The sequence below is a fragment of the Pelmatolapia mariae genome, linkage group LG10_11, assembly GCF_036321145.2.
Source record: "Pelmatolapia mariae isolate MD_Pm_ZW linkage group LG10_11, Pm_UMD_F_2, whole genome shotgun sequence".
Classification (NCBI taxonomy): Eukaryota; Metazoa; Chordata; class Actinopteri; order Cichliformes; family Cichlidae; genus Pelmatolapia; species Pelmatolapia mariae.
Window position 1 is genome coordinate 1,472,984 of NC_086236.1, and position 27,216 is coordinate 1,500,199.

The 27,216-nt window shown below is 40.0% G+C and overlaps 2 protein-coding genes and 1 long non-coding RNA gene across 3 annotated transcripts in view; all 3 read left to right on the forward strand.

Moving 5' to 3' along the window:
* LOC134637831 (uncharacterized) overlaps positions 1-27,216 on the forward strand; it is a 253,854-nt gene that overhangs the window by 113,396 nt on the left and 113,242 nt on the right. The window lies entirely within an intron of this gene.
* On the forward strand, positions 4,873-5,811 carry LOC134637098 (odorant receptor 131-2-like). Its single transcript, XM_063487438.2, has one exon. It carries the CDS (start codon positions 4,873-4,875, stop codon positions 5,809-5,811), a length of 939 nt encoding a protein of 312 aa, XP_063343508.1.
* Positions 10,466-11,410, forward strand: LOC134637112 (odorant receptor 131-2-like). The gene has a single exon (XM_063487457.1). The coding sequence runs from the start codon at positions 10,466-10,468 to the stop codon at positions 11,408-11,410; it is 945 nt and encodes a 314-aa protein (XP_063343527.1).

A 27,216-nucleotide genomic window follows, 5' to 3' on the forward strand; every position in this document is an offset into this window, starting at 1 on the left:
GTCTCCTTTAAGAGACATGACCTAATCCCTGAGTTATCCTATTAATCTGTCCTGCCTGTGACAATAGTAGGTAAGAATATAGCAAGCAAAACCATACTAGCCACAATGAAACCTTTCCATTGCCCAAACATAGATGTCATGCATTCCCCCAACGGGTTGTGTATTCTTCAATGTCCGGATATTGTTTTGGCATAATTAATTCTATCAACAACAAATAAATCAAATAAGTCAACCTCTAAGACAGCGCCTCGCATCTACGCCGGGCTGTCAGCTGTCCTACCTTACTTCCTGACACCCCCTTTTTACCCAGCATCATAGTTCAAATCTGATTCTGACTTCCCTCACTGCTTACTGTGAAATAAAAACAGATATAATTACCTTTTTCTGGTAAAAGGTCCTGGATTAGTTTTATTGTCAATCTGTGGAAACAGTCTCGACAGAGTTAAGCAGTTTCCTCTTTAAAAAGCACTTCTATTTTCTATTTTTCTATTGCACACAACTAAATCTCCACGTGTCATTCAAATAGCCAGGGCCAGGTTCAGAATCAGCCAATCTTACCCCTGGTTACTTTTTCTGTACCCAGCACATGTCAGTTCTCTTAGTTGTCGCTCTGTCCCCCTTTAACGGGTAGACCATATCATGCATGAGCACTGTGTTCGGGCAATTCACATAACATAAAAATCCCACTGGCAATTACTAAAGCTAATCCTCCCATGACTGGTGCTACATATGACACATAACAGACAATCAACACAGACAGAACAGGATGATACAGACACAAGACAGTGCAATGGAAATGTGCAAAATACTCAATAGTCCCTCTGTAGACACTGGTGAGACTGAATGGAGGGAGATGGGTTTTCCTCAGCTTCCGCAGGAAGTAGAGACACTGTTGGGCCTTCTTAGTTGTGGAGCTGGTGTTGAGGGACCAGTAGAGGTTCTCCGCCAGGTGGATACCAAGGAATTTCGTGCTCTTGATGACCTCCATAGAGGATCCATCGATGTTAAGTGGACAGTAATCTCTCTGTGCTCTCTTTAAGTCAGCAATCATCTCTTGTTTTGTCCACCTTCAGAGACAGGTTGTTGATTCTACACCAGTCTGTTAGCTGTTGCACCTCCTCTCTGTATGCTGACTCTTCGTTCTTACTGATGAGACCCACCACAGTCGTGTCATCAGCGAACTCCATGATTTAGTTTGAACTGCTCATTGCTGCACAGTTATGAGTCAGCAGAGTGAACAGCAGTGGGCTGAGCACACAGCCCTGAGGGGCTCCGGTGTTCGGTGTGGTGGTGTTGGAGATGCTGTTGCCAAACTGGACTGTTTGAGGCCTCTCCATTAGAAAGTCCAGGATCCAGTTGCAGAGGGAGGTGTTCAGGCCCATTAGGCTCAGTTTTTCAGTCAGTTACTGAGAAATGATTGTGTTGAATGCTGAACTGAAGTCTATGAACATCATTTATACATATGTGTCCTTATTATCCAGGTGGTTGAGCGCGAGATGTAGGGTGGTGGTGATGGCATCATCTGTTGACTGCATGGAGCGATAGGCGAACTGCAGTGGGTCCAGTATAGGTGGTAGTACAGTCTTAATATGCCTTATGACGAACCTCTCAAAGCACTTCATCTTAATGGGTGTGTGTCCAACAGGACGGTACTCGTTGAGACAGGACACTGGGGATTTCTTTGGTACAGGAACAATGGTGGTGGCCTTAAGGCACGTTGGAACGACAGCAGTGCTCAGGGATAGGTTGAAGATCATCTGTCAGCTGGTGTGCACATTCTCTGAGAACTCTCCCAGGAATGTTATCTGGGCCAGCAGTTTTGCATGGGTTAACTCTACGAAGAGTTTTCCTCACATCAGCAGAGGTCTAACACAGAACCTAGTCGTTGTGAGGGGGGGTGGACCTCCTCACCAACACATCATTCTAAACATCAAACCCCGCATAGAAGTTGTTCAGCGCTGGTAGGGAGGCATCACCAGTAATAACACCTGATTATGTCAATCAGAAGTCAATAAAGTTAATATTGAATCAGTATGTAACTTTGCCAAAACAATGTCAGAGTCTGTAGTTTGGTCTCGTCCCCTCCCCAATTGGGCCAGGACTGACATTTTAAACGACATGTTCTCATTAAATTGCTGGCTGTCTGAGTGGTGTCCAAAAAAACAGTGTGGGCTTCATAGATAATTTGGAAACTTTCTGGAGGAAACCTGGTGTTGCTTGGAAAGAGGGCATCCATCTCATTTTGGATGGAGCAGCTCTCATTTCTAGAAATCTGGCCAAATTTTTTAAACCCCCCACAGAAATCTACCACTCAGGGTTGATAATCAGCGAAAGACCCAGACAAAGTTGTGACTCATTTGAAACCCTGAAGCTTATCCTTACCCACCCAAGCTGGAAAACTCAAAAAAGTTTTATTTGTTGTAATATATCTTCCACCTGGCATTTACTCGCATTTTTTTTTTTGGCCTTTCAAAATTCTATAAATTCAAGAATTTATAGAATTTTGTAAAATATGGTATTAAAACTCACTGATTAAAGAAAATAAAAACAACCCTAGGTTTCTCTGCAGCACTGTAGCCAGGCTGACAACAAGCCTTAGCTCTGTCGAGCCAACCATTCCTTTAATGTTAACAAGTAATGAGTTAATTTCTTCACAAATAAAAATTTAACCATTTCAAAAAATTACTCATAATCATGTCACAGATGTAACGTTATCTGCAGCTACGTTCAGTACCATTGATATTCATTTAGACTCTTTTTCTCCAATTGATCTTTCTGAGTTAACTTCAATAATTACTTCCTCCAAACCATCAACGTGTCTTTTAGACCCCATTCCTACAAAACTGCTCAAAGAAGTCCTGCCATTAATTAATGCTTCAATCTTAAATATGACCAACCTATCTGTAATAATTGGCTATGCATCACAGGCCTTCAAGCTGGCTGTAGTTAAACCTTTACTTAAGAAGCCATCTCTAGAACCAGTGGTCTTAGTTAATTATAGGCCAATCTCCAGAGCAAATCTCCAGAGCGATTAGAGCATGCTGTAGGTATTACAGGTACTGCGCTGCAGTGGTTTGTATCATATCTATTGTCAGAGTTTTACCCCTGATACTGCTGGATAAACAGAAGCTCACTCAGGAACAAGGTTACACAGAGCTCAAGTTTTCACTCGCGAGACGGAAGCAGTTGTCTCCAACCCACTTCAACTTGCTTTCCCCCTGCAGATTGTTTTTATTGGTTACACACATGAATATTCATAAAGCTTGTTGCTGTATTACCTACGAGAAATTACTATCACTGGTTACAAAGTGTGATTGTGCTGTGCAAGCATGGTTATACAATGTGTGGTTATATGATGGGAGTGCAGCTCTCCCAGATTGTTGTCGGTAGAATCTGTTCTTCTCAAGGCTGCTTGTTCCCCTTATCAAGGTCGTGCACGTACTCATATGCGTGGGTTACCTAGATAGCAAACAGAAGCATTCTAGCTTTTTAAATGGCAACCTACAACACATACATTAAACCTAACATCTATCTAATAGACTCCAATTTGTACATGTAAATGGAGAGTCCTCTTCACACACTAAGGTCAATTATGGAGTTCCACAGGGTTCAGTGCTAGGACCAATTCTGTTTGCATTATACATGCTTCCCTTAGGCAGCATCTTTAGAAGACATAGCATACATTTTCATTGCTATGCAGATGACACCCAGCTCTATCTGTCCATGAAGCCAGATAACACACACCAATGAGTTAAACTGCAGGAATGTCTTAAAGACATAAAGACCTGGATGGCCACTAACTTTCTGCTTCTTAATTCAGATCAAACTGAGGTTATTGTACTCGGCCCTGAAAATCTTAGAAATATGGTATCTAAGCAGATTCTTACTCTGGATGGCATTACCTTGGCCTCCAGTAACACTGTGAGGAACCTTGGAGTCATTTTTGACCAGAATATGTCCTTCAATGCACATATTAAACAAATATCTATGACTGCTTTCTTCCATTTGCGCAACATCTCTAGAACAGCATTCGTACATTTGTGTTTTTATTATCCAGGTGGGCGAGGACAAGATGTAGGGTGGTGGCAATGGCGTCATCTGTTGACTGGTTGGGGCAATAGGTCTAGTGTGGGTGGTAACTGGGTCTTAATGTGCCTCATGACGAACCTCTTGAAGCATTTCACCTTAATGGGTTTGAGTCCAACGGGACGGTAGTCGCTGAGGCAGGACACTGTGGACTTTTTTGACACAGGAACGATGGTGGTGGCCTTGAGGCACGGAATAACAGCAGTCCTCAGGGAGACATTTGTGCGCTGGTCTGCACAGTCTCTGAGCACTCTCCCAGGGATGTTATCTGGACCAGCAGACTTCTGTGAGTTAACTCTGTAAAGAGGTACCCTCACACTTGGAGCTGGGAAGGGTGCAGGGTGCTCTGTCTCTGATTTGGCTGGCTCAAAAACACTTAACTCAGGCACATCAAAAAACACATAACTCTTACTATTTCTTACTTTTACGAGTCAGAAATTCTAGGTTCTGTACCACATGGACACTCATGATGGGTAATAGTGGAAGAACAATTGCATCACTCAGTAATCGGTTGCTGTGCCATGTGACAAGGTTGTGAGAATGGAGCTCATAAATTGTATGGAGATCAAACCAAGTCTACAGACCAGCGCTGATTGTAACCTGCAGACTGTCTCTGTACAAGGAACAGGGAAATCTCTTTCCGTGATTGCATTTTTGCTGTGAACAACCAGACTTTTGTTATTTTAAAGATGTTTTAGTATTCCTTTTCTCCTGTAGGAATATTGCACGCATTGGGCGTCTGTGCTTCAACAGGTTAATGTTTTACATTAAAAATATTTATCTGTAATGTCGAATGTATCTCAGTCTTACACTAACATGTCTATTGAAGTGCAGAATCAGGACTTACTGAGGGTAATTATTGTTTCCACTCTGTCAACAGTTCCATCTTTTATTTTTCTCTTCCTTAATGGGACCATGTTGTTCACACTGAGGAGTAAGCCGGTGTTTCGTGACACTCCCCGTTACATTCTTCTGTATAACCTTCTTTTTGCAGACACTGTGCAGCTGGCACAGAGTCAGCTTCTTTTCCTGCTCTCTATTTTTAAAGTAAAATTGCCATATCCTGTATGTGTATGTCTCAGCTTGTTGGCCAATCTCACCACTGGGATCTCCCCTCTGACCCTTTCGGTGATGCCTCTGGAGAGATATGTAGCTGTGTGCTACCCACTGAGGTATCCTACCATCATCACCATTAGAAACACAGGGGCTGCTATCATTGTGATTTGGATTATCAGTTCACTAAATAATCTCACTCGACTCATCTTTTTTTTCCCATTTGAAGTGTTGAAAAATCTGCAAGTGAAATATCTTTGTTCTGACATAGCTCTGTTGTTTGGGTCCAAGTCTGATCAATATGATACAGCTTTCACATGTTTAGTGTTTGTATCAGCTGGTGTGGCAGTCATTTTTTCTTACATTGCTGTGATATTAGCAGCCAGGTTGGCCTCTGCAAACAAAGCTTTAGCACATAAAGCTCGAAACACTCTACTGCTGAATATGATGCAGCTGTGCCTGAGTCTCTGCTCAACTATTCACCGCCCTTTCCGCATGGCTCTTTCAAGAACTGTAACAATGACAATATTTTCATGGGTTCAGAATGTATTTTATTTGTGCTTTATTATCTTACCCAGATGCCTGAGTTCTCTCATCTATGGGCTAAGAGATCAGACCATCAGACCTGTCCTCATGTACCACCTATGCTGTCATCAGAAACTAAGTCAGTAGCTGAGACGCCTGTTTGGCTGCAGCATGAAAAAAAACTTCAGAACAATTTGTTTTAGTTGTCCATCCATTCATGTTCTTATACTATTTATCATTATCATGGATTATGTACAAAACCATTAATCTAAAATAAAATTTAACTTTAAGCCGATGTCCACCTGCAGCACCTGACAGGCCCATACGATGTTAATTAGGCTATAAATTACATTTGTTGAAACAATGTCAGTATTTCCCTGAGAATGCTTTTAAAGCAGACTGGTTCTGCTGGAGGTTTCTTCCTGTTAAGAGGGAGTTTTTACTTCCCACTGTTGCCAATGCACTTGCTCATAGGGGGTCATATGATTGTTGGGTTTTCTCTGTTATATTCTTTGTTCTAGGATCTACCTTACAATATAAAGAGGGCTGTTGTTGTGATTTGGCGCTGTATAAATAAAATGAATTGAACTGAATATTACTGACACATGCTTGAGAAGTTAGCCACAGAGGGTGAAACATTACGGGAGTTGAAGAATCTGACAGGAAAAAATACAAATTCATGAGGTTTATGCTCTTCACTCTCTGGCTGCAATAGTATGGCACTGTACATGTGGTCATTTTGATGATCTGTAGCACAGCTTGTCATGTAAATCAATTCAGTTTTTACGATTTATCAGTAATGGGTTATTAATAGCAAGCTTTGTATTTTTAATGATTTTTATTATTATTATTTTTGTCATTGAGATTAAAGCCTGATGGAAACAGGCAGTCTCCATCACAGCTGCAGCTAAAACCAACCTTTTCATATCGTGAATATTTAGTCATGACCTTCCGACACAATAATATCGGATGCTTTGTGTCTCATCTTTCCAATCTTGTTTTCTGTTTAACTATCTGGAAAATAGCTTGAATATTATTTTTATATAATTATATTTTGAATCAAATATAATTTCTGTATCCAAAATTTTTACTAAATGAGTTTCTGTCCATCAATTTCTTAATGATCCTGTGTAGTGTTAAAAAAAAGTTACAAAAGGCTCAAGTAAACCTTAGTTAGCTTTGAGCACAACGTACAATTTGGATATTCAGCCAGTTCGTTTCAGGTTGTAACTCACACTACATTTTCCACTTAGAATTTCTTCACAGTTAGAACCTCTTACTTGTATACTTACACTGCAAAATAAAGAGTTCTTCCTTTACAAAGAGTTCAACCTGGTTTGACACACTGACACATCCAATTAAAGAGTCCTCTTGTCTCAAAGTCTTTTTTCTGTGTAGTTTAATATTTCTCTAACGTTGTCTTAATATAAACTACAACATGAGGATACAGACAACCTGGGTTGTGCTGAACCAATTAGTTTGATATCACCACACATTTCAGTCACCAATACATTTTAACCCAAAACACTTTAGCTGGAAAAAAAACATCACTACCTCCTTGTCAATGTACAAAAGTAAAATCTTAAAAAAAATGGGCTCTGCTATGTTGCACTAGTGACATGATAAAAGAAGAGTCTCCATATTGATGGCGTAATAAAATTCAGCCTCACTCAGATCCGAGTTCTTGCCATTCTGGAAGCTTGCTAGGTGACAATGGAGGAAACAGGGGGGCTTTGAAGGCTAATCTCGAAAAAGCCAACTTTGGAGGACTCTGCTAACTATGAGGAAGGCAAACTATAATTCTATTCAATTCAGTTGTATTCATATAGTGCGAAAACACAGCAGCAGTCACTTCACGGTGCTTTGTAGTCTAAGATAAAGACCCTGCAATAAATAATACAGAAAAACCCCAGCTTTCTCTGGTGACCGGGATCACTGAATTGGAGTGATCAGTGTGACTGTCCACGGACTCGTCACACTGTTTGCTCAAACCTGCCTTTAACTCGCGGGCCTTTTCCACTCGCAGCGTGCTGCCCTTTGGGTAGTTAGCATGGTAGTTTGTGTGATACGTTCGGAAATGTCTCTCCACGTTGTGCCGCTGTGCCGTTGCCACAGTCGCCCCGCAAATGAGACACACGCATGAATCTTTCACAGTGGTAAAAAAGAACTCTTCCTCCCATTCACTGTGAAAATGATATGTTTTCTTTCTTTTTTCCGCCATGTTTTCCTCATCTCCTCACCTTTGCTGGTCTTCACGGCAACTGTTTCCGTGGAGACCAGCTAGCACTGATCTAATATTTAATAAACAAACATTTTTTATATATTATTTCTAATTAGAGATAATATATAAAAAATTTGACACCATTGCAATTGTGATTTAAAAAAAATAGCAAGAAAAAATAAAACTAGATGCAGCTTACTGGTAAGTTGTTATGGTGAGCTATTTTTAGAACAGGCCCGCGGGCGACTCATGTGGTCCTTGCGGGCGACCTGGTGCCCGTGGGCACCGTGTTGGTGACCCCTGGTTTAAATAGTTTAGTCTGTTACTGTTAGTGTTACTGTCTTGGAGCAACTGTAACCCACATAATTTCCTTAGTGCATCATGGGAATCCCCCAGCAGCCTACACCTATCAGAATCAGAATACTTTATTAATCTATTATTATTAATGAGTGTTTCATCACTATGTGTTGCTTGACCTCTCTGCACTGAATCATTAGTTATTATTAATCTCTGGCTCTCTTTCACATCGTGCCTTCATCCTGTCTTCCGCCTCTCACCCCCAACCAGTCATGGCAGATTGCTGCCCCTCCCTGAGCCTGGTCCTGCCAGAGTTTCTTCCTCTTATAAAGGTATTTTCTTTCCCACTGTCACCAAAGCGCTTGCTAAAAGGGGGTCATCTGGCTGTACGGATTTTTTCTGTATTATTTTAGGGTCTTTACCTTGCAATATAAAGGGCCTTGAAGCAAATGTTGTTGTGATTTGAAAATGGACAGTGTGCCTTATAATCCGGTGCACCTTATGTATGAATTCTGCTTTTGCTTACTGACCTTGAACCAATCTTATGTAGTACATGGTGCTCAAAAATCTGTCAAAAAATGTTTTAGTTTGACTTTGGTAAGCTGCGAAGCCGCACTGGTTGATGGATTGTCGGAGCATTACAGCTACCGTAGTCAGGAGCCTCGCAGAGTAATCTGGGTCCAAAACTCCGTCCGCTTCAGGTCCCAAAGTCAAACGAACACTACGGCATCACTGAGAGATAAAAACTGTCTAAATCTTTTCATCTGTAATAAAATGATCAGCGTTGCTGTCATGGCTGTGTGCAGGCAGGCAGGGAGGAAGGACCCAAAATACAGGACTCACTGAGGCAAAGTTGAACTCAAAATAAACAGCTTTATTGCGGGTTGCAGACTGAACAGAAGGCTAACTATACTGAAGGAAAAGTAAACTAATAGGCAGGCAAAACAGGCAACGGAATACACAGCGAAATCAGAGGGTGAGCAGACGTTAACGACACGACAGAGAACAAAGGAAACACAGGGCTTATATACACAGGGGAGTAATCAGGAAATGGAAAACAGGAGGGAGACACAGCTGGGAGGGATTGGGCTAACGAGACAGGAGGCAGGTAAAACTGAATACCCTGACATCAGACACGAACCTTCAAAGTAAAACAGGAAACAAGAAACAATTTACAAGGATGCAGACTGACACTGATCTAAATCTAGAATAATAATCAAAATAGCACAACTAAAGAACCAGAACATAAATCATAATACAGAAATCTACCAAAATATAAGACACTGAAAAAGCTGTGTCAAAATGACCCAGAACCGTGACAGTTGCTGCTCTACCAGGTGTAACAATTAAGTTTAACATCCAGGCATCCATGAAAACAGAATTTATTACATCTAACTGAGTTAGAAGTTAGCAGGAAGTTAGCTCGCTAGCTTCCACCTGACTGAGAGATTTTCTGAGAAAATTCAAACGTACAGCTCTGCTATCACTTCCAACATAAATGAAGACAGAAAACTAAACATCAGTGACGTTTGTAGGGTTACTGAAGTTGGACTAGCTGGTATATAATGATGTGCTACGTGATTGCTAGCGACACAGCTGTTAGCATAACATAAACAGTGAAGCTGAAGGATGAACGCTAACGTGAGGGTTCCTGATGGTTCGGGACAAATGCAATCGCATGGCAGGATGCTGTAAACGGACCAAACTTCAGTCAGGAGAACAACTGAGATAATCCATCCACAATATGAGGTTAGTCATTAATATACTGCAACAACATGGGAATAGAGCAGCTGCGTGAGAATTCAACATTAATGAATCAATGGTATGGAAGTGGAGGAAGCAAGAAGAATGAGTTGAGTAAAGCTTGACTTATCTGACTGTTTTCTTTTGCTTAATGTGCCTTATAATCTGGTGCACCTTATGGTCTGAAAAATATGGTAAATTCAATTGAAGTGTAAAAGGCTATTATCTGCTTTAAACACACAATCCCATATGTACATGCATAATTGGTAACAATGGAAGACAGATTTCATCACTCATTTGTAATCTTGTGTCATGTGAACAAGTTGGAAGGACAGAGCCTATAAATCATGTGCGATGCCAAATACACCGTGCTGATCACCCTGCTTGAAGGGGAACAAACACCACTGTAAGCTGCTGTGTGCACAGCTGCTGTGTATTTTCATGACTGACTTTTTCTTGCAAACGATCAGGTATTTGTGTTTGAAAGCTGTTGACTCTAAACTGAATTATCTGTGCTTTTATCTTTCAGTGACAATAATAATGTCAAATGTATCTCAAATCTATACAAACTTCACTGTTGAGGTGCAATACCAGAGGTTATTGAGGATAGTAATTATTTCTGCTTTGTCTACACTTCCAGCCTGTGTGTTTCTCTTTGTTAATGGAACCATGTTGTTCATGTTGAGGAGTAAACCGATGTTTCGTGAGACCTGCCGCTACATTCTTTTGTATAACCTTCTCTTTGCAGATACTGCACAGCTGGCACAGAGTCAGCTTATTTTTCTACTGTCAGCTTGTCAAATACAGTTGCCCTTTTCTGTATGTGCTATTTTAATCTTGTTGGCCAATCTTACAGGTAGAATCACCCCTCTCACACTGGTCGTCATGCCTCTGGAACGGTATGTTGCTGTGTGTTACCCATTGAGGCACATTACCATTATTACCATCAGAAACACAGGGGTTGTTATCATCATGATTTGGGTTGTCAGTTCACTAAACAATCTGACACGGATTTTATTGTTATTTGAATTTTTGTTTGAAAATGTGAAAAATCTGCAAGTGAGCGACTATTGTTCTAATGTAGATATAATCCTCGGGTCAAAGTCTGAACAAAATGACACAATCTACACTTGTTGTCTGTTTGTGTCTGCTGGTGTGGCAGTCATTTTCTCATATATTGGTGTGATAGTAGCTGCCAGGTCGGCCTCCACAGACAAGAGTTTAGCCCAAAAAGCTCGTAACACACTGTTGTTGAATGCGATCCAATTGTGCCTCAGTCTCTCTGCTGCTATTTACTATCCACTGCTCAGAGCTCTTTCAAGAACTGTAGCAAGGACAGTATTTTTGTGGGTCCAGAATGTTTTTTATGTGTGTTTTATTATCTTTCCCAGATGTCTGACTTCTCTTATCTATGGACTAAGAGATCAGACCATCAGACCTGTACTCATATATCATCTATGCTGTCGAAAGAAAGCCACTGTTTAAGTTTAATTTTGAGTTCTTTTAAGAAAAGAGATGAATATTCAGTTACAACTTTCTATTACCCTGGCAAGAGGAAAGTACATACAGCACACCAGCTTCTGTCTAAACAGCATCAATGTGCTGAACTCAGTCTCATAACACTCAACAGTCATGCAATTTGGCAACTCTGCACTCTGAGGAATATCACCAAGTGATATGGATATGTGTGTATGTTTTTGTAACTCCTTTAATGCCTGGTTGTGTATTTTAAGTTATATTTATTCTTTTTTTAAATTAGATCTCATGTTCTTACACACGCACGCACGCACGCACACACACACACACACACACACACACACACACACACACACACAAAAGATATAAATTGTATAAACCCCTCAGAGAGATTCCCCAAATTTCACAAGACACCTGTACAATGACAAATAAAGGCATTCTATTCTATTCTAACTAAGCACTTAAAGCAAAGCATGGGATACATTTTCTTTATGATAAAAACTTGTCCTGAAATGTAGATATACATAAGTTTTGACACTGATATATTTTCTATGGGTGATTAATTGAGACATAACAATACTGACACACTGAGTAAATAGAAGCCAAAATATTATTCATAGACATTATTTAGACCGATAATGCAACTCAGAAGGGTTTTCAGAGTTTTCTGTCTATTTCTGTTACATCAGAGGACACAATACCCGTACACACTCCTGGGCTCAAATTATATTTCTGGCAGTTCGTGGTTCATCTGCAGGGGAGTCGTGTCAGTTGAGGGTGACCAGCACAGCAGATCTGCATCATTTTATTATGCCTCCCCTGTTTGAGAAGGGTGCCGGGGCCTGATGAGAAGGCTGTGCTGTGCTGAACTGGAGTGAGGCAGCTATAAAGCTGCACAAGCAGAGACACTGAAGTGACCTTGTAAATAACCAGTCACTTGTCTGGCAGCGCTGTGTGTGTCAGGTACCTACATTTTACAAAATAAATATTTTACAAAATAATCTCAAATAAATATAAAGCCTTTGAATCACTGTAAAGATGCATGTATGGTTTGCTTGTTCTTTCTTATACTTAATGTACTTGGATTTACTTAAACCAAATATGTTGCTGACTTGGCAGCTATTAGTAGTAATATACCGGCAGCTTTTTTGCTGAGTACCACAAACAACATGTATTCCTTTAGAAATAAACTTTTCTTGTGATACTTCTAAAACTACATATTCACACATAGTCACACTCTGCAACAGTAAGACTTGATGATTAGACAGAGAGGAGTTACAGTTAGGCCCCCAACAGTCAGCAAAACACGTCATAAAACAATAAAAAAGCGGCTCCCTTATCAAGAGCATCCCAGCACACACACACATCCCAACAGTAGTTCCATAGTTTTCCACCTTTTTCATTACAAACAGTTCCTTTATCTCACTATGTCAGAGGTCAACTGAAACCATGTCCAACCCCGGATGGTAATGACACCTCCTAGTGACTAACCGAACCTCCATAGTTTTTCCACCTTTTTCTTCACAACCTGCTCTTTATATCTGCATCTCAGAGGCCAACTGAAACCAAATCCACCTATATAAAAACACCCCATCAGACACACAGTATTTTCCTCAGCACTTCACAACTGCCGCAAGGTATATCGTTTTAACTTTTTATTTTTCGGATCCCAGACACAGCGGTGTGAGGTAGTTAGCACACAGTTTGGACATGTAGAAAACATCGTTTGTTTGGAACACATCAGCAGAGAGGTAGAATTCATCGCTGTTCATAAGAGTTTAATTTAATCAAACCTCATTTTACGGATCTAAGGGCCTCCTCATCACTAGCCAAGTCACCATTTTATTTAAATATCTGAACTTTCGGAATGATGATCCAAGCGGGACACAGAGGCTGCTAGTTTTAACGCACCAGAATGCAAATATAAATAAAAGCCTGACTATCCTGAGAGCCTATAGCCACAGCAACACCTTTCTTTCACACGGATGCCTGGATGTGCACTGGAGCCGACTTTGCTACCCGCACAGAGCGTTTCTGACCTACGAGCGTTGCTTATACAATAGAGAAAAGCAACAATACAGCGTGTTTCTCGGCTCCAAGACATCCGCGGGCCTTTCACACGGTAAGCATGTCTGTTATACCCAGCGCATAAAGGTCTGTATGTCAGTGCTGATTATTCAAACCCTGTTTAAAATGTGACACATATGTTGTCCGAAAACAATTCCTCTAAATTTGCAAAGTTACTGATTTAAAAATATATTTTTGAATTTTTAGTTGCATGTCAAACATATGATAGACTCTTGAGCATATTTATATAGCTACATTCACAATGGTATAACCATGATAAATAAAAGATGCCCAAGCACCAATGCACTCTAATGCAAGTCTCTGAACTGTATGTTGATAAGTATATGAAGTGTACCTCTACCTCTACAGCTGAAAACAGTTTGTATCCGCACTCTGAGGATCCGCTGAATTGTTTTTAATGTGGCACTTTTTACGAACTGCAGATGATGAATTCCTCTTTATTGGAGAAAGCGTCCTTAAGCTATTGTTGCTCATACTTACTGAGTTCCCAGCTACTTCCTTACTATGTCAGTAAACCTTTTGAAAAGGAAAGGGTTGTAGATTTAAAGAAGCATCCTAATTGAAGCAAAGGCAAAAAATTGGAATTAATTTTATGTGACTGTTCATATTAAATCCAACAATGAGTGAAAATCCAAAACCGGCTCCAATCCTTTGTATTAATGATCTCACACTGTGTGCGTGTGCGTGTGCGTGCGTGTGCGTGTGTGTGCGTGTGCGTGTGCGTGTGTGTGTGTGTGTGTGTGTGCCCTCACAGAAGGAAGGTCACAGCAGGAGCTTTTCTCAAACGCATTTCCAATCAGTTTATTTTTTACAAGAAGTGTAGCTCATACGATGGTATAAATGTATTCTTTGCGATACTTTATACATATGAAACTCTAAAGATTTTGAGTTCATGCACATTGTGAAACAAGAATCTAAATATTTGTGTCACAATGATTTCTATAAAAGCATGTTGTTTATGGGGATAATGTGACAAATCTTTTGTGCGTCCTATTACAGTTTTTCTCGATTGCTTAAACACTATAACCAATCTTTTGAACTAAAATTTCAAAACCATAATGCTATTTTTCAAAAACCACACCCGTTTCCCTGAACTATAAACACTATTCCCCTGCTTTAACACATGAGTCAGATGTGGTGAACTGTTACTGCAAAACTCTACACACAAATCCCTACATTTTTCAGTGCTTACACCATGTGGCCATTTAGAAAGCACTTGCATTCAATAATGTTAACTTAAGTCAGCACAGCTTGAGCTCAATTAGCACACAATTAACCAAGTGGAAACACTATGAGTCAAAATTTATCACACATCAATCAGAAACTCATTCAGGTTTGAAACAATGGATTCAAAGAGATGCAAAGGAAGAGGTTGAGGAGGAAAAGGAGGTCTAGGACACCAAGGAGGAGGTGGAGGAACATAATTGGCCATTGGGCTATTGTAAATGTCCCTGGTCAGCGTGGAGGGAATGTCACTCTGTGCGCAGCCATCAGCCAACGAGGGGTACTCCACCGCCATGCCATACTAGGACCCTATAACACTATGCTTCTCCTTGCTTTTCTTGATGGTCTAAGACAACATATGTTCCAGCTGGACTACAGTGAACCAGCACAGCCAGAGCAGCCTCACTATGCTGTTGTTTGGTGTAATGGCAGCTTCCATCACACTGCTCTGGTTCATGACTGGTTTACCAATAACCCAAGGTTTTCTAACATCTTTCTGCCTGCATACTCTCCCTTTCTAAACCCAATAGAGGAGTTATTTTCGGCGTGGCGGTAGAAAGTGTATGACAGAGAACCTTATGTCCGTGTTCACCTCCTCCGGGTCGTGGAAGAAGCCTGCCTATACATATCAGTAGATGCATGCCAGTGGTGGATCAGGCATGCAAGAGGATTTTACCCCCGCTGCCTGGCCAGGGCCAATATAGCCTGTGATGTGGATGAGATTCCCGGGCCTGACCCAGACCACAGACAGGATGCTGAGGTGGAATAATGTTTTTGATGTGTGTTGTACTGTATGGTACATGAATAAAAATGTGCCACTGTATGTACATTGGATCTTTTGTGTTCATGATGTGAAAAGGTTTTTGAGGGGAAGAACCACAAGCAACATAACTTGCCAGTTTTTGAAATATTGTTTTAAATTTATTGCACCAATGTGTAAGACTATGTTGTAGTGTGTGTGTTTTTGAGGCCTTGTGTGTGATGTCTGTGGGCAAAGTTTGTTTTTTCAGCAAGAGTGAATGGTTTTGAGTGTAGAGCTTAATTTTGACCTGAAAATACAGTGTTTGGGAAATTGGGTGAGACGTTATGGATTTGTGTTTACTGTTTTGAGAATACGAGTCATAGTTTCAAGAAAAGTGTTTAAGCAATCGAGAAAAACTGTAATGATCAATGGTAATTGAAGAGGAAGCTTGAACCAAGGCTCTGGACATTTTCATGACAAGTGACAGCGCAGACATCTACACAGCAAATCCAGCATGTCCAAATTAACACTGTCAGATTTGATTTCAACTCTTTTAAAGTGTCTATATAGGTCCACACCAGAGAGAGTTAATTTAACTCTTATTGGAGAGTTGGTACGTTAACTCTGATTTAGTGTTAAGTACCAAATCTGTCTGGATTTGATAATTTAACACTTATTAATGCTAACTAGGTGTTAAGAGTTTATATACTAACTCTCACAGAGTATTCTAGTTTAACTACATAAGAGTTATCTTCTAATTAATTCTAAAAAGTTAGAATTTTACTTTTCTGAACTTTTAGAAATTCCTTTGGAAATAAACATTTATTACAAAGAGGCAATGGTTTTTGAAAAACATTTATTTTGAACTGTGCACTACAATTTCAAAACATTTTCTGAAACATGTAACAATATGGAGCAATGTACATGTTCTCACTTTCATTAGAATATTGTTTATCAAATGGTCTGACATAGGTAAATGCAACAGCATGCTCATTGTTCTTTTCTTCAATACAATATGCATGTCCTCCATTCATCACTTCTGCTCTCCCCCATATTCCACCTTCACAAGCATATCCTGTGTGGAGATTCAATAAAAATTAGTTGTGCACTAATTAATTGCACAAATAATCTGGTAATCAATTGCAGCACAGTAAAAAAAAAGAAAAAAAAGAGAAAAAAAGAATCATTTTTGAGCTATAACTTGTATTTTCCCAAAAGATTCCATATCCAATGCCCATATTTAAAGGCAGTATTCTACCCGAACATGTTTGTTAAAATGGTGCTCTCTCAAACAACTGAAGAACACAGACAACAGTTAATGTTGAACTAAATTTAAAAACTCAATCTTTTTCATTTTTACCTAAACCGTGTGTACAAAACTCTGGAGGGATCTAAACGTACAACCCAGTCAGGACATCTGCTACTGCTGTTTGCTCGTTCTTTTTGTGGGAGATCGTTTTCAGGCTTGAAGTAGCACCATTATACTAACATTTAACAATCTAGACATTGTTTTAGGTGTATTTAAGTTAACCAAAAACTTGACTGAAAATTCATATGCAAGCTTTTTTCAAGGCTGTACTATTTGCCCGCAGACAATACATTTCAACTAGCTAAAACAGATTATTATGCTATCACCGAGCAACGTGGCTAATGCCTTTCACACAGCTTTGTCTCAACTCCAAAAAGCCACAGAAGTAAAAGCTAATAATAATAATTGAAACAATCTCACAAAAAAATGACTTACCAAGCATGGCAAACAACTCAGAAATATGTAGAGCAAAATGTTCTGAAACGGCTTCACTTCAGCTTGGATCGGAATCTGTGGTGCTGGGGGCGGAGTCTGTGAATTTACTCTATTAGTGTCATAGCCCCTCTAGGAGTTCGGAGTTAAGAGGTCAAGAGTTAATGTTTCCATTGTAACACCTCCAGATTTGACATAGAAACACTAATTTTTAACACTCGATTGTAACTACTATCATTTTACACCTCAGAGTTACATTAAAAGAATGTGACTCTACTTAGAGTAAAATTAACTCTACTTTTGCAAGAAGTCTACTAACACCAACACATTTGACACTTTTGAATTTGCTGTGTACTAATGAGAGAACATGTTTATCATCATAAACACTGTGATGTGAAGCATCGTTAAAGTGTCACTTCAGGAATGTTGACTCATGTTTTTAATAGATGACTTAAAATAAACCCCAGAAATGAGAGTTTAGTGTTTTAAAGTTTACAGAATATAACATGTGGTAAGACGATGAGTTTTACTTCTCACTGTCCGTGTTATGTGTATCTATTTATCATGTTTGCTACTTTGCTCTGTGGACTGTAAAATGTTTCATTGTATTCATAAAATAAACCAGACTTTCACCGTCTGCATCTTTTACTGTTTTTCTGCTTTTGTTCACTCCAAGTTTGACAATTCAAAAAAAGTTGCAATTCTTTTCTGTAAAAAGCATTTTTATTTTTGTATATAAATAAATGTTGATGTTGTGCTATGGGATTGTATGTTTCAATTTTACTTATAATGTGCCAAATCACTACAACAGGCGGCTCAAGACGATGCCGTCCAGAGTAAGGATTGATCCGCGGACCAATCAGCAGCCGTCAGCTCATCCAATCAGGGCCTGCAAAGATTTAAAGACACAGACAAAGAAAACACAGCCACCAAAACAAATTATGGCCAGGGCCATAACAACAGTGTTTCTAAGATTTTTACGCCCCGTTACAATAACCTCAGTTTTATCTGAACTTAGAAGCAGAAAATTAAAGCTCATTATGTGTCTAAGACATCCCGGCAGTTTAACCAATAAAAGTGGGTATCATATGCATAGCCGTGAAAATGTATGCTATGTCTTCTAAAGCACGTATAATGTAAACAGAACTGGTCTTTCCACAGAAGCCTGTGGAGCTTCATAATTAACCTCAGTGTGTGAAGAGGACTCTCTGTTTAATAATAATAGCTGTAATAAAATGTTATGGCCAACGGTGTTAAACGCTGCACTTCGGTCTAGCAGGGAAGATTTCAACTTGTCAATATGAATGAAGGCTGAAAACTGATTAGATTAATGTCTGATGATCTTTTCTCTGCTTCTTCAAGCAACACCGAACATATTAAAGGATGATATAAGGTTCACAGGAAGAGTTTAATTAGACACACTTACTATTTTTCTTTGTACTCTTTCTTTCTTGACATGTTTAATATGATTACTATCAGAGGAGAAAATGAGCCTTGTGTAGTTTAAAAAACTTTTTATTTAATCAAACTGTAATGTTGTTGAAGTCTGACGGACGTGTCTTTTAATCTTGTCAACAAATCCTTAATCACCCAAATGTGCCATTGATCATCTTGTAAAATGTTCCCTCTGCTTCTGTTGCACATCTCCCCGGACACTCTCTTCTTCACCTGTCCTGTGCCGCTGGTCCAACCGCTGCCTCCTTAAACTGGTGTGTTTAAATCTCTTTACCTCTGTTGTGAACTTCACACAAAGTTTGTGGTAACAAAATCAAACTGACGAGGATCTCGTTTGAAAAACACACACTGTCGAGACAACATAAAAACAGACTGCTCAAAGCAAAAGCAGAGCCCTCACAGTTGGTAGTACAAAACACAGTAACAACGTGCGTATTAGATACCCTCAGTCCCAAAAGCATAAATATGAAAAAAAATGGGATCACCAAGAATATCCTAAAAATGGCACTGAGGGGGTGTTACAGTGAAAAAAAGCAGCCAAATTTTCATCTGAAAATGTTGAATTTTAGTAAAAACAATGCTCTGTAGTTTGATGCTGTCGTTACAGAGAAAGCGGATGTTTAAAGTCTTTGGACGCACATTTGAAATGCTGTAAGTCTCCTTATCAGCTGGAAACATTAAAGCCGTAAAATGACTTTTTCGAACGGATAAAAACTATTGAACAAACAGCATTGTTGAGCCTGTTCCAAAATTTGAATGTACACGTGTTGAAGGTGCGGGTCTTGTTGAATTATTAAACATACTTTCTTTAAATCTTCGAGCCACAAAAACCAAAACTTTTTATTTTCTTCTGCTTGAGTCTCGGCCTCGGATAGCTCTACTTATCATTGCTGAGTCAGTTGTCTGTTTGTGCTACTTTTTTCAAGGAGCAGTTGAGTATTGGTAAGGGTGACTTTATGTGTTTAGTTACTTAAGTGAATGTACTGTGGAAAGTTTTACCTTACATACATAGATCTGACAGTACAGCTTCTGAGGTAACTATTTACAAAATGTTATATTCTATCCACAAGTTCTTTGCAATTTTACATTGATAAACATTATCCTTAACATATTTGACCCTCACTAAGTACTATGGCCGTCACACTGTCATTTATAATTGTTTAAATAACTCGTGTCTTAAGTCCTTCCATCACACAGAAAATAAAAAAAAAACCACATGATTCACTTTTACATCACAAAATGTTAGAAATATAAGTCGTTCATAACAAGCTAAAAGGTTGGGAGTTTAAAATGCAAACCAATGGAAGCAGAAGTAGAAGACTATAATGTCACAGAGCACACGGTGTCTATTATTGTGTAGACATTTATAAATAAGAGCTTAATGAAGATGCTTAATTTCTTAAGAAATAAACAGGTGGAGTGATCTTTATCAAAAGTAGAAGTTACATCTGTGGCTAAACCCCTGTACCCAAAAACTTTAAAAATCTACTGTGTGTGAGGCTGTGTAAGTAAAGCTTGCCCTTCACACCTGCGTGTAACAAACCATTTGTTGGGGGTTGTGGATTTGACACCTCAGCATTGTGAAAGTGGGGAAACACGCTTCTGGCTGAGCATAAGATTTCTGCTTACAACTTAGAATCTCAGTTCTAAATGAAATTCAGATGTTTTTTAAGTGTGGCTAATGTATTATTTGACTTCTAAGGCACACACGCGCGCACACACACACACACACACACACACACACACACACACACACACACACACACACACAAACACAAGAACAACAACAACACAGCAAAGAAGAAGAAGAGTGGGTAGTTTTACTATGCATCATAAAAACGCAATCGTTCATCTTCCAACTGTATCTTTCTGTTCTGGCTTTAGAATCATTGGTTGTTTACTGAGCCGTACTTTGGGAGTCATACTGTTGTGATACTGGGGAGAAAAGGGTAAGGTTTGATAGACTAAACCATTACACACAAAACTTCAAAAACCTAAAGAGTGAGTGAGACTGCTAGCTGTGTCGTTCAGCAATAAACTTATCTACAAATGTGTTAGTAAAGAAACTGCAAACTATAAAGGGAATCTGGATTTAAATAGAACATAGTAGTGATGGATTAAGTGCAGGAAACACTAGTATAAGGTGTCTATGGAACAAATCTCCTTCAGCGTTCAAAATGACCAAAGTGAGGACTACAAGCGTTTCTCTCAGTTGGTTGTGTTCACGGAAAAAGCAGCTAAACACACTGAGACTGCTCCACATTGTTAGTGAGTTAACTCTGGATATCTGTAGGTTTTGTCAAACTTGGAGTGAACAAAAGCAGAAAAACAGTAAGAGATGCAGACAGTGAAAGTCTGGTTTATTTTATGAATACAATGAAACATTTTACAGTCCACAGAGCAAAGTAGCAAACATGATAAATAGATACACATAACACAGACAGTGAGAAGTAAAACTCATCGTCTTACCACATGTTATATTCTGTAAACTTTAAAACACTAAACTCTCATTTCTGGGGTTTATTTTAAGTCATCTATTAAAAACATGAGTCAACATTACTGAAGTGACACTTTAACGATGCTTCACATCACAGTGTTTATGATGATAAAACATGTTCTCTCATTAGTAGATGTCTGTGCTGTCACTTGTCATGAAAATGTCCAGAGCCTTGGTTCAAGCTTCCTCTTCAATCACCATTGATCATTAATAGGACGCACAAAAGATTTGTCACATTATCCCCATAAACAACATGTTTTTATAGAAATCATTGTGACACAAATATTTAGATTCTTGTTTCACAATGTGCATGAACTCAAAATCTTTAGAGTTTCATATGTATAAAGTATCGCAAAGAATCCATTTATACCATCGTATGAGCTACACTTCTTGTAAAAAATAAACTGATTGGAAATGCGTTTGAGAAAAGCTCCTGCTGTGACCTTCCTTCTGTGAGGGCACACACACACACACGCGCGCACGCGCACGCACACACGCACACACACACACACACGCACACACACGCACACACACACGCACACACACACGCGCACACACACACACACACATGCACACACGCACACACACGCACACACACACGCACGCACACACGCACACACACACGCACACACGCACACACACACGCACACACGCACACACGCACACACACACAAACACACACACGCACACACACACACACACACACATGCACACACGCACACACACACACACACACACACACACACACACACACACACACACACACACACACACACACACACACACAGTGTGAGATCATTACAGTTTTTTCTGATTGCTTAAGCACATTTTTTGTAACTATTGGCTATTTTTGCAAAACTCTACACACAAATAAGAAAACCTGTCACCCAATTATCAAAACATTGTAGTTCTCTTGCAAAAGCGAACACAGCTAGATTAACTCTTCACACCTTCGTAAAAATGGTGTTTTCGTATCAAACAGTACACACAAGCCATCATCTACTAAGCACACAATGCGCCAACTACACACTGATGGTATGAATACAAAACACATCTGACTTTTGCTGTGTGCACAAGGTAGGCCATGTCAGTTTGAGCTCATACTTTTGTCATAGATCCATAAGCATAGAGGGATCCAAACTTCTGGTACTGGTGTTTATTCACACACATCAAAACAAACACAAGTGTTTATTTCCAAGTACAGGACTATTTGCAATCACCATATTGACTATATGGGTTTCTTGGTCTGCAGTGAACATGCTTCCTCTGCCCCAGCATCTGGTCGTCTAGCAATTCTGTAAAGTAACAATTTCAGTATTTTTACATCTATGGTATTTTTGTGTTTCTCATTAGCATATGGCAGTGCTACAAGTCTTAGTGCAAAGTGACTGTACTAACCGATTCTGATTTCGAAGTGTCCTTATGATGCTTGCTACAGTGTAGCAGCTCGAGTTAGGCTGAACCCGTTGGCCAGCTTCCCTCAGGGTCACTCCATGGTTGATTACATGGTCCACTATTGTAGCTCTGATGCCATCAGCAATTCTATTTCTTACTCTTCTTACCCTTCCTCTCCCCCCTCCTCGTCCTCCTTCCCCCCCCTCCTCATCCTCCTCTTGCTCCTCCTTGTCCTTGTTGTCCTCTTCGTCCTACTTCTTCACCTCCACGTCCTCTTCCTCGGCCTCCTCTACTTCTCACTCTTCCTGCTCCCTCCACTGTACTCCACACACAGAGCTTACCTGTATTATAGTGCTTAGGCTGATTGCAAAGTGAACTAATTATCTAAAAAAGTTTTCACATGTGACAGTGTGCCAGACAGTTGGCAAAATAGCATAAATAATGGCCATAAATGTGTATAGTTTTGCTAGGAGTGTGTTGGAAATTTGGTAATTGAGTGTAAGCAGTGAATTGTGCCTACAGTTTTGCAAAGTGTGTGTTACAAAATGGCAAACTGAGTGCAAAGCAGTGTTTGTGCTTTTAGTTTTGCAAACTCAGTGAGTGGTTTTGCTATAAGTATTAATAGTTTTAGAAATTGTGCTATAAGAATCACAGTTAGGGTTTAAGCATTCAGAAAAAACTGTAATACAAAGGATTGGAGCCGGTTTTGGATTTTCACTCATTGTTGGATTTAATATGAACAGTCACATAAAATTAATTCCAATTTTTTGCCTTTGCTTCAATTAGGATGCTTCTTTAAATCTACAACCCTTTCCTTTTCAAAAGGTTTACTGACATAGTAAGGAAGTAGCTGGGAACTCAGTAAGTATGAGCAACAATAGCTTAAGGACGCTTTCTCCAATAAAGAGGAATTCATCATCTGCAGTTCGTAAAAAGTGCCACATTAAAAACAATTCAGCGGATCCTCAGAGTGCGGATACAAACTGTTTTCAGCTGTAGAGGTAGAGGTACACTTCATATACTTATCAACATACAGTTCAGAGACTTGCATTAGAGTGCATTGGTGCTTGGGCATCTTTTATTTATCATGGTTATACCATTGTGAATGTAGCTATATAAATATGCTCAAGAGTCTATCATATGTTTGACATGCAACTAAAAATTCAAAAATATATTTTTAAATCAGTAACTTTGCAAATTTAGAGGAATTGTTTTCGGACAACATATGTGTCACATTTTAAACAGGGTTTGAATAATCAGCACTGACATACAGACCTTTATGCGCTGGGTATAACAGACATGCTTACCGTGTGAAAGGCCCGCGGATGTCTTGGAGCCGAGAAACACGCTGTATTGTTGCTTTTCTCTATTGTATAAGCAGCGCCCGTAGGTCAGAAACGCTCTGTGCGGGTAGCAAAGTCGGCTCCAGCGCACATCCAGGCATCCGTGTGAAAGAAAGGTGTTGCTGTGGCTATAGGCTCTCAGGATAGTCAGGCTTTTATTTATATTTGCATTCTGGTGCGTTAAAACTAGCAGCCTCTGTGTCCCGCTTGGAACATCATTCCGAAAGTTCAGATATTTAAATAAAATGGTGACTTGGCTAGTGATGAGGAGGCCCTTAGATCCGTAAAATGAGGTTTGATTAAATTAAACTCTTATGAACAGCGATGAATTCTACCTTTCTGCTGATGTGTTCCAAACAAACGATGTTTTCTACATGTCCAAACTGTGTGCTAACTACCTCACACCGCTGTGTCTGGGATCCGAAAAATAAAAAGTTAAAACGATATACCTTGCGGCAGTTGTGAAGTGCTGAGGAAAATACTGTGTGTCTGATGGGGTGTTTTTATATAGGTGGATTTGGTTTCAGTTGGCCTCTGAGATGCAGATATAAAGAGCAGGTTGTGAAGAAAAAGGTGGAAAAACTATGGAGGTTCGGTTAGTCACTAGGAGGTGTTTCAGTTGACCTCTGACATAGTGAGATAAAGGAACTGTTTGTAATGAAAAAGGTGGAAAACTATGGAACTACTGTTGGGATGTGTGTGTGTGCTGGGATGCTCTTGATAAGGGAGCCGCTTTTTTATTGTTTTATGACGTGTTTTGCTGACTGTTGGGGGCCTAACTGTAACTCCTCTCTGTCTAATCATCAAGTCTTACTGTTGCAGAGCATAAAAGCTGCCGGTATATTACTACTGCTGTTTACACGTTTCAAGTTTTCAAGTTTTATTGTCATGTACAGATAAACAGTGTATCCACATTTACCCATAATGAAATTCTTTTGCTCATGCTCCTCAACTTTACATGAGCATATAGAAAATGTGCAGTTAAATTAAGAAGAATGAAATAACAGAAAATAGCAGTAATAATAATGATTAAGACAAAAAAGAGAGAAAATGTATTAAATATTTAGAGAATTTAAGACAAGTTGGTATTTACAGTTTGTGCAAAACTAGTGCAATGAGCATTTAAGTGGCATTTGTTGCAGTGACAGCGTGCAGAGTCCTGTACTTGTAGTGAGTGTGTAATGGTGTGTGCAGAATGTCAGCAGTTCAAAAGCCTGATGGCTTGTGGGTAATAACTGTCTCTGCGTCTGGTAGTGCGGGTCTGGAAGAACCGCCTGCAGGATGGCAGGAGTGTGAAAACTCTGTGGCTGCAGTGGCTGGGATCAGAGAGGATCTCTATAGACACCGCTGCTCCTTCCTCACGCAGCGCTGTCTATAGAGATCCAGCATGGCAGTTCAGTCCTGGTCATGTGCTGTGCTTATCTCACCACCCTCTGCAGAGCTTTGCAATCCAGAGTCTCAATCCTCTCAAGCGCCGCAGGAAAGAGAGCTGCTGTCTTGCTGCTTTTGTGATCACACCAACATCGTGTGACCAGGCCAGATCCTCGCTGATGTTGATGCCCAGGAATCTGAAGCAGCTGGCTCTCTCCACCTCTGCTCCTTCGATGTGGATGGGGGTGTGGCCACCTCTCTGCAGTCTCCTGTAATCCACGATGACCTCGTTGGTTTTGCTGACGTCAAGCAGCAGGTTGTTGTCGCGGCACCATGATGTCAGGGCTCTCACCTCTGCCCTGCATGCTGTCTCAAATTTGATGATGGTGTTGGAGCTGTGTGTTGCCGTACAGTCATGCGGGAACAGGGTGTACAGCAGGGGGCTGAGCACACATCCCTGGAGGGCACCTGTGCTGAGTGTGAGTGTGGATGAGGTGATGCTGCCGATCCGAACCACCTGAGGTCTGTCTGTCAGGAAGTCCAGGATCCAGCTGCACAGGGAGGAGCTGATGTTCAGGTCACAGAGTTTCATGACGAGTCTGGATGGTATGATCGTGTTGAAGGCGCAGCTGTAGTCTATGAACAGCATCCCCAAATATGTGTTTTTCTGATCCAGGTGAGAGAGGTCAGTGTGAAGTGCAACTGAATTGCGTCGTCTGTAGATCTGTTGGACCTGTAGGCAAACTGGAGCAGATCAAGTGAAGCAGGGAGTGAAGATGTGATGTGAGCTTAGACTATGCGCTGGGCGATAGTCATATAGGCAGCTCACATTCATTTTCTTAGGGACATTTTGGGACAGCAGACTGGAGCAGGGAAAAGTTAAAAAAGTCTGTGAAGACATCTGCCAGCTCGTGGGCTCGTGCTTTGAAAATACGACCTGGAATGTTGTCTGGTCCTGGAGCTTTCCGAGTGTTTACTTTCCTAAAGTATTTACACAGGACTTGCCTGAGATATCTGAAAAAGGCAGCTGTCCTCTTCCAGCAAAAAACTCCTGAGTATTATGCTTATCAAAGCATGCATAGAAGGTGTTAAGCTCAGAGAAGCAGTTACCTCCCTCACTCTGCCGATGTTTCCTTTATACTCTGTGATGGTGTTCAGACCGCTCCACATCTTCTTGGTGTTGGAGTTGCTGTAGCAGAGTTCCATCTTTCCTGCACAGTTGTTTGAATTTGAATTTATTTATTTAAAAGGGACAGTGCAGTTTAACATAGTTCAGGTGCAAGACATGAGACTGATGTACCGCACATAGGTTTATAGCTACTGCTAATTTTCAACAATTGTCCCTTGTTGGGCTTACAATCTAAATAAATACATATTACAATAAAACATACATTTTCATAAAACCAAATTACATCATAAATACAATTACAATTAATAGACAATAACGTAAAATAAAATTAAAATCATCAGATAAAATGACTACAACTTTTGTTTCCCTTTAACCACACTTTAACCTTCAATGTAAAGGATCTAATGTCTGTAATCAGTTTGATATCGGTTGGAAGTGTGTTCCACAGATGGCAGGCCTTTATGGAAAAAGCTGACTGACCGAATGTAGATCCTCGGTATAATATCTTACAGTTACCGTTCACCTTACTCCTAGTAACACGACTACTGTCTTGTCTCTGAATGTATCTATTGAGACACTCTGGGGCCATCCTATTTATACATTTAAAAACGAATTTAAGATAACACCAATGATTAAAAGTCTTAAAACTAAGTAAGTTATATTTCTGTAAAATGTGACAATGATTCAATTCAATTCAATTTTATTTATATAGCGCCAAATCACAACAAAAGTCGCCTCAAGGCGCTTTATATTGTACAGTAGATAGCACAAAAATAAATACAGAGAAAAACCCAACAATCATATGACCCCCTATGAGCAAGCACTTTGGC

Bases quoted from the DNA above. Each gene is read 5' to 3' on its own strand.
- LOC134637098 (XM_063487438.2), top strand. From the start codon at position 4,873: ATGTCGAATGTATCTCAGTCTTACACTAACATGTCTATTGAAGTGCAG.
- LOC134637112 (XM_063487457.1), top strand. From the start codon at position 10,466: ATGTCAAATGTATCTCAAATCTATACAAACTTCACTGTTGAGGTGCAA.